The sequence below is a fragment of the Panthera pardus genome, unplaced genomic scaffold, assembly GCF_024362965.1.
Source record: "Panthera pardus isolate Hobbes unplaced genomic scaffold, ASM2436296v1 HiC_scaffold_8, whole genome shotgun sequence".
In the NCBI taxonomy this organism is placed as follows: Eukaryota; Metazoa; Chordata; class Mammalia; order Carnivora; family Felidae; genus Panthera; species Panthera pardus.
Window position 1 is genome coordinate 93,704,083 of NW_026527013.1, and position 15,572 is coordinate 93,719,654.

At 38.3% G+C, this 15,572-nt stretch overlaps 2 protein-coding genes across 14 annotated transcripts in view; one reads left to right on the forward strand and one right to left on the reverse strand.

Moving 5' to 3' along the window:
- The window catches only part of CFAP69 (cilia and flagella associated protein 69), a 62,032-nt gene extending 58,524 nt beyond the window's left edge, over positions 1-3,508 (forward strand). For all 3 annotated transcript variants that reach the window (XM_019443252.2, XM_019443254.2, XM_019443255.2), the window contains 3 exons: positions 167-253; positions 2,137-2,241; positions 2,554-3,508. In XM_019443252.2, the coding sequence (XP_019298797.2) occupies positions 167-253; positions 2,137-2,241; positions 2,554-2,724 (363 nt within the window). In that variant the 3' untranslated portion in view covers positions 2,725-3,508. The remainder of the gene's footprint in view (positions 1-166; positions 254-2,136; positions 2,242-2,553) is intronic.
- FAM237B (family with sequence similarity 237 member B) overlaps positions 1-15,572 on the reverse strand; it is a 167,725-nt gene that overhangs the window by 129,805 nt on the left and 22,348 nt on the right. For 9 of the 11 annotated variants that reach the window (XR_008420543.1, XR_008420540.1, XR_002078321.2 and 6 more), the window contains exons 3-8: positions 12,493-12,638; positions 12,266-12,342; positions 9,672-9,764; positions 6,888-6,989; positions 4,262-4,370; positions 4,059-4,116 (exon numbers count right to left, since the gene is read on the reverse strand). Coding sequence is in view for 1 of the 11 variants with exons in the window: in XM_053898039.1 (XP_053754014.1) it covers positions 10,382-10,771 (390 nt within the window). In the remaining 10 variants the exon portion in view is untranslated. Of the gene's footprint in view, positions 1-4,058; positions 4,117-4,261; positions 4,371-6,887; positions 6,990-9,671; positions 9,765-10,381; positions 10,775-12,265; positions 12,343-12,492; positions 12,639-15,572 lie in introns of those variants that run through there. The other 2 variants (XR_002078320.2, XM_053898039.1) reach the window with 2 other exon arrangements.

Here is a 15,572-nt window from a genome sequence, read left to right on the forward strand (position 1 = left end):
TCCATATTTAGACTTTTGCTGAACTCTGAATATTCTAATCCTCTGCTAGTCATTCTAAAATTTACATTGGCAAAATCTAGGTCTTCCTTCAAAGTAAGGGCTTTAAAAAAGCGCTTTGGTATTCTTCCATAGAAACTGGAATTCTTACTTATCTTTCTCATTTCAGATACAAGCCACACACAAGCAAAGAGAACTGGCTAGTAAATCATGGGAAAATTTCTTGGCCAGAACATCAAATGCTAAAACTTTAAAGGTAGGACTTTTAAAATCTTGTGATATCCACAACAAATAGTCAACTCAGACAAACAGACTTTTTCAGGAATATTCATTTGGCCCTTCTGCTGATCTTTTTTTTTTTTTTTTAATGTTTATTCATTTTTTTTAGAGAGAGAGACAGAGCATGAGTGGGGGAGGAGCAGAGAGAGAGGGAGACACAGAATCCGAAGCAGGCTCCAGGCTCTGAGCTGTCAGCACAGAGCCTGATGCAGGGGTCAGACTCACAGACCACGAGATCATGACCTGAGCCGAAGTCAGACGCTTAACTGACTGAGCCCCCCAGGCACCCCTTCTGCTGACCTTTCTATAGAATACCAACACTGTTAGATCCTCACACGCAATGTAGCATAATAAGTGAAACTATGCATTTTCATATTACAGAAGACGCTACTTGGAGTTTTATTTGATCTAGCAATGGGAATCAAGGATGATTTCCTGGATTGCATAAAGGAGATGATAGTTAGCCAGCAATGAGCAGGAGAAATGTGCTCCTACTTTCCACTTTGAGTCTTCTTATTCATTGGTCATTTCTTTAAGAAGTAGAGTGAAGGACAGAAAAAATAATTGTCTGTACTCTCTCCCCTAAGGGTATTTCCCTTCCATGACTGTCAAAAGTAACGTTATATTAAAGCTTAAATGAGAATTGAGAAGAAACATCCCTTTGGAAAAATGTGGTAAGCTGTTTCAGGAATAAGTTAGAAACTAATCTAAAAAGTTTATAATGTTGAATGTTTACTTGAGATATGTGAGAAGCAGCAAGTATTTCCAAAACCTCCTTTTTCTATTAATACTTTTGGATATACTTTTATGTAAACTTTTTTTATATATAAACTTTTCCCACTTTTTCCATTAATACTTTGGATATGCTTTTATGTAATGTTACAGTTCTTCCACTAGATATGAAATTGTTGAATGTTAAGTTAGGCCCTGAAAATAGTGAAACCACATTAAGGTAGCAAAACCAAAGTTAAGAACAAAAGCTCACTTGAGGTACCATGTCTCCCCCTTCTCAATAAAAATTCTTCCCAACTTATAAAACATCCTCACAACTATCTGTACTTTTAAGGAATAATTAATGAAAATCATCCCCTCATTTGTTTAAGAATGCAGATCATTTGTTACCTTGAATTTCACCTGTGGCAGTGCTTCAACTATTGAGTTTAACTATAGGTGCAACAGGGGCACCTGGGTGGCTCAGTGATTAAGTGTCTAACTCTTGATTTTGGCTCAGGTCATGATCTCGCAGTACATGGGTTTGAGCCCCACATTAGGCTCTGTGCTGGTAGGGCAGAGCCTGCTTGGGATTCTCTCTTCCTCTCTTTCTGCCCCTCCATGGTTCTTGTGTGTGCATGCTCGCTTGCTCGCTCGCTCTCTCTCTGTCTCCCCCACCCCCCAAAAATAAATAAATAAACTTAAAAATTTTTTAATATAAGTGCAACAAATTATACAATTTATATTATTCTGTTTGAAGCATTTAAGTGTTCTGATTAGTTTAATTTATGAAAAATATTTTGAAAATATGCATCACCCAAGTTAGTAGCTTATTAAATTATGTGCTAAAAATTGAACATGATTTCCTTAGGACCGCCTTATTCCTTGGTCATATATGACTGGTACCTCTGGAAATTTCAGTAATGGTTTTAGGTGACTGGTGTCTTCTGCATTGTATAAAAGATATAACTTACTAATAATGATCTTTTTAGCCTAAGGGAGTAAGTGTAAGTTACAGGGCTACTTAATGAACAGTCTAAGTATAAGCCAGGCACAATTAAATGTACTTCATATACTTCATTCTAAGTACAATAGTTAATGCTTTAATAGAAATTAATACTACTTTCTTTCTAATTTAAAAATCTTCAGAAAGCAAAGAGGCTTCAGGAAAAAGCTATAGAATCCTCTAGATACAGTGGGCAACCTCCAAATGCAATATTTCATAGGACAGATATTAAAGGCCTTAACACAACGGTAAGGGTTTTTGCTTCATGACTTTTCTTAGTAGATACTGAATTTAGTCTCCATAGAATGTTATTTCCATGGGGTTTTGTCTCATATTTGTTCTTTTCGCTGGTCACATTTCCCATAGTTAAGGCATATTTATCTCTAAAGTACCTCCACTCTCACCCAGTACTGGTTTAGACCAGATCAGCCTTCCAGGATTTCCAAGAAACTGCTATAATTTGGTATCTTTTCCAAAGTCAGCTAAAGGATGAATGGGTTTCTCTCTTATTGGGAAATTTTGCAAATGAACTCTTAGATATATACCTTTTGCTTTTCCAGGTGCCTTCTGGTCGGGTAGTAACAGTGGAAAGCACTCCTGCCCGATTACTGGGAGGACCTCTGGCTGATACAGACATTGCTCTTAAAAAACTGCCTATTCGAGGAGGAGCCTTACAAAGGGTGAGAGCAGCCAAAACTGTGAATGAGCCAAAGAAGATCGCTCCTACATAAGACAGTATACAGACTGTCTGAAATAAAGTCTGTTTATTTTAGTTAAATACATGTTTATTTATAATTATAAAGCAAATATTTTGGAATATTTTTGTAGGAAATACTAAGAAAAAATAAAAGTAAGCACACAATTTATTTGTACTGAAAATATCAACATTTGGCATCAGAAGAGCTGTCATCAATTTCTTTTGAAAGATTGCTAATTCTCTTAATTGTAAAACATATAGTATCAGTTAAAACTCCTTTGGTTGCATGACTACTCCATCTGGTTTAAGCCAATAAAAACTTTTACAGGCACTCTGTAGCTATCAAATCTAGGAGTAAATAAGACTGCAGGCATTGTTGGATCCAGGGACTAAAGCTCTGAGTAGAATCTCCTTCCCTAGCAGCTACTGGATTATATTTTCCCAAATTGATACCCAGTACAGAAAAATACATGCCTGTCTCTCCACAATGTCTGCAACTGCCTCCACATGTTGGGACCCTTGATTGGTCACATGCCCACTGAGCCATCCACCATGACTTTGGCCAGATCTAAGTACTGCCTACTCCCAGAGCCAGAAGCAGGCCAACTCCAAACAAAATATAGAGATGGACTGGAAAATCAGGATATTGTTATCATATGTACATGTAAGTACTGGGCAGAAAAAACATTTGCAACAATTTGTTGGTCAAAGTAAAATAAATTATGTCTGTTATAAAAAGCAAGTGTTATTCATGAGCTAAACAATAAAAATAAAAATACAGATGGTTTTACTCTTAATATATAAATATGCAAAGTTAATTCTAATGCTATTTTCTTCTTTAATGGGGAAGGGGAGGGGAGAGTTGGGAAGTGTTTTCCCTCCTTTGGTGGTGGAGATATCTTTCCAAAAAACAGGAGATAGATGCCTTAATGCTGGATGTGGAACAGAGTGTCCATATATGTATGCAATTATGAGGTTTCCATAGACTGTCTCCATTCCCATTAACTCCAGGGAAGCCACAAAGTTGAATTCATGTCCAGGATATGGAGAGACAAGAACCTGTTTTCTTTAATAGGAAAATATGCTGGTATTTGAGTCTAGATTCTAGGCCCATAGGCACACTCAGCAATATACTGGTAATTGTGTAGCAACTGGTTCTTCAAGAGGAAATAGCCCTTATTTGTAGTGTTTGCCAATTTGCATGGTGTAAATACTCCCACTGTGACCAGTTACAAGCTACCAACATGATGCTACTGAATCCAAAGTTGGGAAGACCTGCATAGAGTCCATGTTATCAAATAAGAGAAGGCTCCATCACCCCACTGGACCCACCTCCTCCAACTTCCTCCTCCCTTCTCCTCCTCTTACCTCATCTCACATTCCACCAGAAACTTTCCATTATCCCCATCTGTGAAGGTAGTAGCATCTGCAAAAAGGAGAGAAAGTGCAACGTTTTTCATGTTCTAATTAAAATGAGTTGACAGTATACCATTGGCCAGCAGCTTCTAATCCTGGCCCAGCTGCCTATTCTCCTTGTGGCCCACAAGAATAGATAACATGCATCAGCTTACCATGCAGCTTTGTCTCTCCCGAATCCTTTTCTTTATTACCACCACCACCACCACCACCACCACCAAGATATTAGAAATCATAATTTGTTCCTCTTCTTGACAGGAAGCCCTAACCACAAAGAGTCCATGAAAGAGTAGTTACTGGGTCAAGAAAAGATGTGGATAAGAACACGCAATGATGAGATGTCCATACAAAAAAGCAACAGATACACCTCAAGTATGTCAGATACACACACAATCAAAATGAAGTGTTCATGGCTAAGAACAACAAATCTTGCCTCATTTTGTAAACTATATGCTTCTTCCTCAGATGCTAAGCTCCCTAAGCACAAGGTAGAAACTACATTTCATTCATTATTGAAACCAACACTTCAGTAAATAAATCATTAAATCAGTGTAATGGTGGCCCCAGCTCCTGACAGCCTTTCCCTTGAGCTCTGCAAATGCAGCAAAGTTCTGAGCTCAAAAGGAAGATTCAGCCAACAAAATACAGGTAATGCTAAACACAGGTATATTAAGGTAGTTCACATGTATTTACTCCATAACAGTGATAGACTTTATCCAAAATGAATTTTAAGTATTTAAGACATAAATACTATTACATTAACTGATTACACAAACAATGTGTAGAAATAGAATTGATATTACTTGGCTGAATATAATTTTTTGTATCTAGTACAATGCGATATCTCCAAACTGATTAGGACAGACTACAAAGTAGTCTGTGATATCGCTGGACCTTTCCCCTCTGCTGTGTAGATCTTACCCATCAGGAAGAGGAAAGGTAAAATAGGGCAGGTTGTTACCTAGCAGCCATTTAACAGCTAAATAAATGTAGGTGGATGGAGGATAGTGTTGCTTCATACAGACACTTAACCTTGGTAGACAGATGTGCACTGTGTTTGCATATTACAATTCCAGCCACCTTTGTAGTAAGCAAGTGAACCAGTATGACAATGTCACTAACTATAATAGGTCTCTGTCTCTCCTCACATCCTGTGCTCCTACACCAATCTTGAGCCCTCTAGTCCATCCAGCCTGGCTGAAAGGCAGACAATATATTTTCTTCCATGAGTCAGTTGAGACAAAATTTCAAGCTCTCAAACTGAAACTTTTGCTAATAAACTAAATTCAAAGAGAGTCAAAAGAATAAAAATGGAGTTTAGTGAATACAGATGAAATGGTTTCAACATGCTTCAATAATGAGATTTTTACCACATGAGGGAGCTCATCCCATGGTTAAACTCTATTAGCCAGTTCTTGCTTATATTGGATGAAAACCAGTGAATAATTAGGTGAATAACTCATCTCTTCCTCTGTCTTCTGGAGCACAAGATATGTTTCATATCACAGGAAAAAAACTATTGTGTTCAGCCTAAGTCTTTTCCGGTCAAATATCTATTTTCTGTAATCATTCCTCTTTTTTTTAATGTTTATTTTTGGAGAGATAGACAGAGTGTGAGCAGGCAGAGAGAGAGGGAGACACAGAATCCGAAGTAGGCTCCAGGCTGTAAGCTGCTCTAAGCTGTCAGCATAGAGCTTGACATGGGGCTCAAACCCATAAACCATAAGATCAAGACCTGAGCCAAAGTTGGATGCTTAACCGACTGAGCCACCTAGGTGCCCCTTCTGTAATCATTCTTATTTAATCATTCCAGACTTTATGAATCTGGCTAGCCCCTTCTGAAGTGCCACCATTTATTAATTTTCCTTTAAACTGTGACCAGACAAACTAAACAAAGATTTCCAGGTGTTGTAGGTCCCATGGAGGTTATAATGAAAACAGTATTCCTCATTTTTACATACTTTCTGCCAACAGAACCTAAGCTTACATTAGTTTCATTAGCAGTTATGTTTCATAGTTGCTTATATTGAGTTTACAGTCAAAGATGCTTTCTGAGAAAGAGAAAAGCAGCCCCTGACAGTCAGGAATTGGCCTGGTACTATCAGGTCAAAATTCTATAGATACACCTAGTGCCTAGATATTGATTTCTGATAATATTCTCCAATAAAAGAAACCAGGGCTCCTTGGAGAAATGGCTGGTTCTGGGGATGGGGCAGAAATACACAAGATGAGTCTGGAACATCCTATAGAGCTCCCAATGACCAAAGATGGAACAATTTCAGCAACAAAATAAGTAATGTAGTAGTACTGGATTATAACCCAAAGTATAATGCCTGTTAAGTTCCTACTGATATGATGACGAATGATAAGATAAATGGTGAAAGAAAAGGAATGAAGGAAGAAGAAGGGGGGGGAGTGAGGGCAGACAAATCTCCCATATAAATTATCTACAGATAATTTATGTAGATATTCCCTCCTTCAGCATGTGGAACATAACTTCCCATTCTCTTACATGTGGGTTATACTTAGTGACTTGCTTCCAAAGAATACAATATAGAAACAGAAGAGAAAGTAACATGATAGCGGAGAAACCTGGGATACACTCCCTTAGCCAAGGTTAAACATCATCAATGATAACTTATGTTGATAGCATATACCCTTGATCTGAAGTACTGAGAACAGTACTTTATTTTTGTGGTCTTCACCCAAAAAACCTATAAATTCAGTCTAACTGTAAGAAAAACAATCAAGCAAACCCAAATTGGATATTCTGTAACATACCTTATCAGCACTCAAAACTGTCAAGGTCATTGAATGAAAACACCTTCTTAGAGCCTAAGGAGACATGATACCTTAATATATTATGGAGTCCTGGATGGGATCCTGGAACAGAAAAAGGATATCAGGGAAAAACTAGTGAAATCCAAATAAAATATGAAGTTTGGTTAATAATGTATCAGTAATGGACCATTAGTTATGACAAATATACCATACTAATGTAAAAAGTTAACAATAGGAAAAAAATAGGTGAGGAGTATACAAGATCTCTGCATTATCCTTGCAACTTTTCTGCAAACTTAAAACTATTCTAAAATAAAGTTTATTTAAAGTTTAAAAAAATGATCTTTTGAATGATCTAGTCAGATGATTTTGAACAGGGCAAAAGTGAAATACATATTGTCCCCCACTCAATCACATTTGACCACCATTTCTCTTTTTTTAACTTACATTTTCATATCATAAAATTGTTTTTGAATTAGTGTATTAGTTCCTACTGTACCTTTGTCCCACTGCAATGGCAGCTCTGTGAGTCAAGGATTATTCAGCAGTATACCTACAAGCTCAATACGTTTTTGTGAATGAATGAACGATGAAAACATAATAATATATCTTTCTATATAAAAATGGCATGATTTGTGCCAAAAATTGCTGGGGAGGGAGGGGATTTTTAACAGAACATGGTATCTAAGTACCAGCAAAAAGACTTAAGATGAACTGTTCTAAAACCAGACTGCCCGTTTTGGCAAATGTCCTTTTTACTATTTTTAATAATCCAATGTAGCCTGTTAATTCAGTTAGGTGATCTAAGAAGCCATTTTCAATTAACCTATTTTGGATAGCTAACAATTAATTTTATTAACACTGAAAAGTTAATAATTGCTGCAATAAAAATTTGTATGACAACTCTGATTGATAACTAGTTGAACAATTTTTTAGGCTAAAATTATCTGGTTTTGCTTTATGACATTGAATTTTTGAGCTTCAATCATTTGCCCAAAGGTTGTAAAAGAGAGATATCCTCTAAGGAAAGTCATGACCCTATGCCTCCACCTGCAGGAAATGAATTAGGCAGTTTTTTATGTATCTTTCTGGTCATCTGAGCATAAAACCTACCCTCCAACCAGCTAATTTGATGAGCTTAGGGATCTGTCCTTAATTGGCAAGATAAAATATTTTCAATATAGGAATTTATTAGACTGACAACCTTATATTATCTAAAACCTCATTATACAAAACTCAGTTATATGAAATAATTTTTATAAAATATTACTTGAAAGCCATGCAAACTATTTATTCTTTAACATTGGAGATTCTTAACCTGGGGTTCATGGACCCCTCCCCCCAAAATCATACACAAAATGATGACACTGTGTACATAAAACTCCTTGTTAAAGTGTCTATAGCTTCATCAGAATTTCAAAGTGATCCATAACTAAAAGAATGTCAGCCCCCACTCCACCATTTAATATTTATTCTTGGATCAAGTCAAATCATCGGACAGTTGCCCATTTGTTCAGTATTATTTTTGCTACTTTTAAAATTATTTATATTTAATTGAGTTTGGGTGTGCTGACATCAGCTTGCATTGAAGGGAATCTGTCATTGCCAGGATACTTGAAAACACGGTGCTGTATCCATAATGGTAGCCATTATGAAAACCTGTGATCTTTATTGGTGTTTAGTCCTAGCAAAGGCTGGGCTTCTCCTAAACATGTTGTTTGGTTTTTCTTATCAACAGAGTGAGGGCACCTGCGTGGCTCAGTCAGTTAAGCATCCCACTTTTGATGTCAGCTCAGATCCTGATCTCAGTTCCTGAGTCAAGCTCCATGTAGGACTCTGTGCTAACAGTGTGGAGCCTGCTTGGGATTCTCTCCTCCTCTCTCTCCCTCTCAAAATGAATAAACATTAAAAAAAAAAAAAACTTTTTAAGTGTGAATCTTGAAAATGCTCATGAGTCCTTCACCTTTAGAAGTAGAAAACTCAGACCAAACTTACAGCTACCTTTTTATCAAAGGTATAGGCTTTTATAACATGCATTTAAAAGTATTCATCCAAAATACAACTACATATTATTAGTTTCCTGTCTTTATTTCCCATCATTGAAATTTCCTCATCCACTTCATGTTATCCTATTGTTTGTTATATATTTTTAAAGCTTCACATCCTCTTTGGAATAAGATGTGAGATGTATGTAGGAAATACATTTAAAAAGAAAAACTGAGCTAGTACCTAAAAACCAAAATTCTACCAAACTTCACTTTACTAAAATGAAGTTTCTTACTACCTTTCTGTTTTTTTTTTTTAATTAAGCCAATAAAAGTGAGAACGTAAAAATTTTAGTCCTTAATGTATAGAAAAACACTTTAATATATAGGATGGCTTGGAGATGAAATGCACATTTCAGAAGCCACTCAGTACATGACATCAAAATCAAATATTACTTTTTAGGACAATACTGGCATTTATTTTGGCACAATTTAAAGTCAATATTACGTATAAGATACCTTAAAAAATTAGTTACAGCATTACTCCCTCAACTATTATATTTAATAATATATTGCATTTGCATTTTAAATGTTTTCTTTAAAGATGCTTTACAGAGATGCCTTCCAAATAAAAAAAAAATATTGACAAATTACCTGAAAAGATGGAAATGCTAATTCAATAGCCATAAAGCATTTACACATCACATCAACAAAAATACAACTTTCATAAATATTAAAGAACTAGAAATAACAATTTTGATAAATACTATAAGAAATATTTGACTTCAGAAATACTGACAGAATTAAACCTTCAGGTTGATGTCACTTTGCTTGAAGTATTTTCCATGTTCTCTATCTTCTATGTAAAACTCATGTTTTGTAAAATCCAGTCCTATAATATTAGAGAGGAGAAATTGTTAATACTCACTATAAAATGACTTTTAAGATTTCATCCTTTTAAATAACCCTATTGAAAAACTTAATTTAAAAAGCCTAATTATATGTCCTATCTTTAAAATTTCTTCAATAAATGCAATATGAATAACTATGATGTTAAACAGATTTCTCATGAACTATTTGTGGGAAAAAATAAGGTAATAATTTTAATGATCTACCAAATGTATTATATCTCAAGATCATTTAGATCATGTGTCTGTACATCAGAGCTCCTGCGGTTTCTAAATAATATAAAATCAGTAAAAATGAAAATCAAAGTCAATCATTAGGAAAAAATAAGGCAAATTTGCTAGCTTATTGGCAAAAATGATTAAATGTTGAATTTTTAAGAAGGCTGAACTGCTGGGGGCACCTGGATGGCTCAGTCGGTTAAGTGTCCAACTTCGGCTCAGGTCATGATATGAGAGCCCCGTGTGGGGCTCTGTGCTGACAGCATGGAGCCTGCTTAGGATTCTCTCTCTCCCTCTGTCTCTCTCTCTCTCTCTCTCTCAAAATAAAAACTCAAAAAAATAAAGAAAACTAAACTTCTATTCTCTTAAGTATACATTTAAATTACCTCCTGTTCTGCGGAAAATTATACTTGGGAGGCATCACCTGTCTTCTGCCCATTCCATGAGATCGTGAGAGCAAGCAGTCTATATACATGTCCCAAAAATCCTGAGCTATGCTTAAGAAGACATTATAATGTCTAGGCCGCTGGGATTTTTGTAAAAACAACATGAAATTCCAGAAAGCGTCCACATTGTGCTGTATCTTGAGTTCCTTGAGATCTATCAATGTCAAAGAGCAAGAATTCCAGCATTGGAAATCAATATCTTCTGTGATGCCTGGGCTGATACTGGCAAGCACCCCCTTTTGAAATTCAAAGTCAGCATTAATCAGATTGATCAGCATCATGCAGCCCAGTGGTAGGTAGAACCGTCCTCTTGTGGCAAAACCCATATTCTATAGAGAAAAAAAAATGAGGGAATATATTTTTAAGTTAAAAAGACAATTACTCAATTATTCAATTATTCAATGATCTATTTAAACCTAAAATTTTACAAAGACATATGTGTTTTTGATCAAGCCAAATTTGTCTACTATGTATTTGTTGATTTTCCTCTAAGTTGCTGACTCTCAAACCTTGTTTTGAAAAGATACAGTTACAATCTGTTTACCAATGTTCTGATAAAGTCTTCAGCAGCCACTGAAATGCAATACTTGTTTTTGAAGATGTGATGGATTCATTTCATCACAGACTTTTAGAGCTGAAAGAAATCTTTGTTTTAAATTTTTTTAACATTTATTTATTTTAGAAAGAGAGACACAGCACAAGCAGGGGAGAGGCAGAGAGAGAGGGAGACACAGAATCTTAAGTAGGCTCCAGGCTCAGAGCTGTCAGCAAAGAGCCCGATGTGGGGCTCGAACTCACGAGCCGTGAGATCATGACCTGAGTTGAAGCTGGATGCTTAACTGAGTAAGCCACCCAGACACCCCTGAAAGAAATCTTTAAAAACATATGCTCCAACCTTTACAAATTAGAAAAATTCTCAACTGATATGGCTATGCACATTCTCAGGTCTCCTGTGTCCGTATCTAAGACTCCTACCACAACACATTCCAACTAAGTGAATCAGAATAGGCTATTCCATGTGTAACCATGAGAAAAAGGTGTTTTTTCCCCTAAATTTTAAATGTAACCAATCTATTAACCCAAGTGGTGTTGGATGTTCGAGCACCATTTAAAGTTTCAAAGTTACTGACACTTCTTCCATTTCTATTCATTGAAAAATATTTGTTACGCACTGATGTCTGGTGGGTCCCTGGCTACTCTCAGGTTGTTCAGGATCTGTTTGCAGAAGATTAAACAGACATACCTTTAGGAGCAGGAAGACAATAAAGGTGATATGAGCTAATATGACATAGTGTAGGGCCAATGACATTCAGCAAAATCTTGCCATTTTCTAATGGTCTTTGCCCAAGTTTCCCTGCCAAATCATCACTCAGTAAACTGGCTACATGAGTGGACATCAAGGACTAAATTGGCTTTGAACTGCTACAGAGCTGGCATTGGAAAAGTCCCTGACACAACCTTGACAGCCATGGCCGAGGAGTGGAGAGGGGGGACAAATCCAGAAGACTCACCACCTCCTTACCCATATACCACCGTCTGACATCTCCTCCAAAATAATTTAGGGTAAAGAGACAAAAGAAAAAAACAAAACAAAAAACTTTGCTTATTCAGGTCTTTTCACATCGTCAAAATCTTTGCAGATTCCCAAACTAAGCTGGCAGTGTCAAATGTATGATAGAAGTTCTAAAAGGAAATGACTGGCTGGGGCCTGAGAATTTTCTTCCACAAGAATTTCAGGTTACACTCCCGACCAGTGCCCTCCTCCAGGTAGGGTCATCTGGACTCGCTCGGAAGAGGGAGCCCGAGCGGAAATGGAGTACCTCTTGTCTGCGCCGAGGCGCGCGTCCAGCGCGGTGTTCTGTGCGCGCCGAGCTCACTCGAAGGTTGCAGGCGGCTCCTGCCAGGTAGGGACAAGAGGACTCAGAAGGCTCCAGACGACCCCCGACCCTCCCGGCTCCCACCCCCTGCCCAACCAGGTCCCACCCCAGTGGCAGGCGAAAGGCGGGAAACTGCCCTCCACGCGATCCTCTACGCGCGCCGCGAGCACCTCAAACTCGCCCAGCTGAAGTGTGTCCGCAGTTCGATGCTCCGGGGCTGGAAGGCTCTGGCTCGCCGATGGCGGCGCTGCGGGCTCTGTTGCGGCCTCGCGAGTGGCGCCCTAGTCAGCGCGCAGCCCGAAACCACGCTCCTTTTCTAGGGAAAGAGTGAGGGGGCAGAGAGTGGGTGGTCACGCTGCCCAGACCCAGCTCTCATCTTGCCCACCTTCCCACACTGGGCACCCACTGGACCCGCCACTCCCTGCCCTCTGTTGGTGCTCCTGTCATACCCTCCTCCCAATTTTGAAATTACAGTTGCTCAGGTCTTCCTCGCCCTCCCCCCTCCCTTCTACCTTTCTGCCTTTGAGAAAATCCATCACAGCAGTCAGTCCACTATATATTCCAGCTGTCTCCTCCCTGCACCCACCCAGCCTTCTCACCCTATTCTCCTATCCAGAGAAAAACTTTCATAAGGCTATGGACCCTATTGAAATGAATCTCCTTGATGAGTTCTAACCTCTAGCGAAGCACCATTTAAATTATTAATAGTAACACATACACATTGCAACGTATCTTCCCCTCTACCTAAATACACAGTGTTTAATTTTGAGAAGATAGTTTTCTTTAGTCTTTGGTAGAATGAAGACTTTGGGCAAGTCCCTTAAATATCTGTATATTGTGCATCAATCTCAGCCTTGACACATCGTTTGGACTATATGTTTAAGTCTGACTTCTATCCCCAAATCCCAAAAGCAATCATCACATGGAGCTGTAAGGGAAACCAACCCAAAGCTAGTTGTCTTAACCCAACTTACCCTTAAGCAGGTCACCCTTTCCTCACTGGTTCTTGAGCTGGGATGGTTAAGATTATGGGCCAAACTCAACAGCCAATTTCCCAGCAGTTGTCTTCCCTAAAGCTCACTTTCTCCCAACTCTACCATTATACAAAAAGCTGCACTCTGCCTTCCTCATTATATGAGTGCAGCCATCATTATTAGTCTTGCCCTGGCAATACCCTTCCATGTCCCTTCCATCTCTAGGACTAGCTCCTGTACAAAACAGAACTGCAAAGTGAGTCATTTACTCTGATTAGGTAGAACACACACAAATCCATCTCATACCAGATTTTCTTCAGCTCTAGGTTTCCAGGCATTTCAGTCCACTATTAACCATGGCCTCTTAAAGTTAGCAGAGACATTAAAAGTTACCTAATCCAACATTCAGCATTCTATCTGAAGTTTAAACCCTGCACTCTCCCAAAGAATTCTTCACCCACCAAAGCTGTTGTCCAATTTGACTGGGCCTTGGGCATTCCACTCCTATATACTAAGTATATAAACCATCAATTCACAGAAGAGTAATACCCCAAATCCAGCATATATGAGAAAAGATGCTCACATTCAAGGAGATAATGCATTGTTTTCTCTCATTAAAGTTTAACAAAAATTGAAGCATTTGATATTATACAATGTTAGCAAATGTTTGAGCAAATGAATATTTTCATATACTTTTGAGAAGAGTATCAGCTAGTAAGTATAAGCACCATAGAAGAAAACTGGCATAATTTCTTTAACCTGAAAATGATCCAGAAATTCTGCTCTTGGTTCTACACTCAAGTCAATGAAAAAACATATCTACAATGTGACTGATTTCTCTCCAGGGTCCACTGCTACCTTATAAATAGAAAATGCCTAAATGATGATAAATGTACTTTTTAAATTATTGTTGAGTAATCAAGAAAGTGAAATCTCCAAGGAAAGAAGAAGGGAATAGAAGAGAAAGAAGAATCAAAGGGTAAGGAAAAGAAAGCAGAGGAGGAAAAAAAAAGAGGAGGATTAGAAAAGTGAGACATAGTAAATTTGGAATTTGTCAATAAATATGTATGGTGAAAGGTAAGATATAGATATTGAATTACACTTTGTAAAGTTGTTAAATATGTATGTAAAATTTCTTTGGTAGTTTCTAAATGACAGAAATAAAGAACAAAGCTTTTGAACAGGTGGAAAGTAAAAACTGAATATGAAAAAAGATTGATTTGTGAGCAGTATAGGCAGTCTTCCTCTGTGCTTTGCTGTAGGCTACATTTTTGTCCTTTGAGTCATCTAGGGTTGACTGACTTTTCTCCCAACTCTAACATGACCCACTGTTACAGTGAGCAGGCCACTGCAGGCCCTTCCTCTTGGAGAATCCAGAGAAGTTCCAGAAGCAGAAGACAGCTCTGCTAGTCTACAAAGGAGTAGTATCACCTCAGCCATGAAGCCTATTATTGAACCTCTACCTCTTAGGTGTGGTGCTGACTCTGCTCTCCATCTTTATTAGACTGAGGGAGTCCCTGGGGGCTTACTGGAGAACCTATTTGCTAGGAGCTCCTGGACCACCAGAGGTCAACTAGCTAGCACACAGCCCCAAGCGCCTTCCAGAGGTGTGGGGTGTGGATAAGACCTCCCTCCACCAGCTATAACCTTGTAACACTGACCTAAGCATATCCATCCAGGTGTCAAATGGCTGGAAAGGCAAGATGAGAGTATCAGTGTTATCAGAATTATTAATGGATCCTTGAAGGGCCTCTCTCTCTGGATGCTCCTTGTCCGGGATAAAGAGCCTGTTTAATACATAGGTGTGAGTGTGTTGCCTATAACTGTGGGATGGAGTGATGTCACTCTTCTCCCTGGGTTCTGCTGTAAGATTTGCTGCCCTTGCCAACATGGCTCTGACATCTCTTAGACGGCGGTTTGTGCTTCACATTCAGCTTTTGGGAGATGGTGTCATTTTCATCATCGTTTCCTCAACATCTGCCAAGAGTTCCTTTGGACTTGGGTAACTTATGGTCATCTTATTTGGTGTTCAGCCTCTCTTCCATGAGAGCTTGTCTATGTGCAGATAACAGTTAAAGCAGTGGGTGGGTTGGCTATAGGGAGGGGGATGAGGGAGTAGTCAGTGTCCAAGTCTCATTGTTTCACATGTTAAAGTCCCTTCTTCAACATAGTGTGTATGTTCATACATTGGTCTGAAGGGGACAGTGGGATGGTTAAGCCAGCTCAGGACATAGCATTATGGCCACCATGTAGCTTAAATGAATTTTTCTAATGAA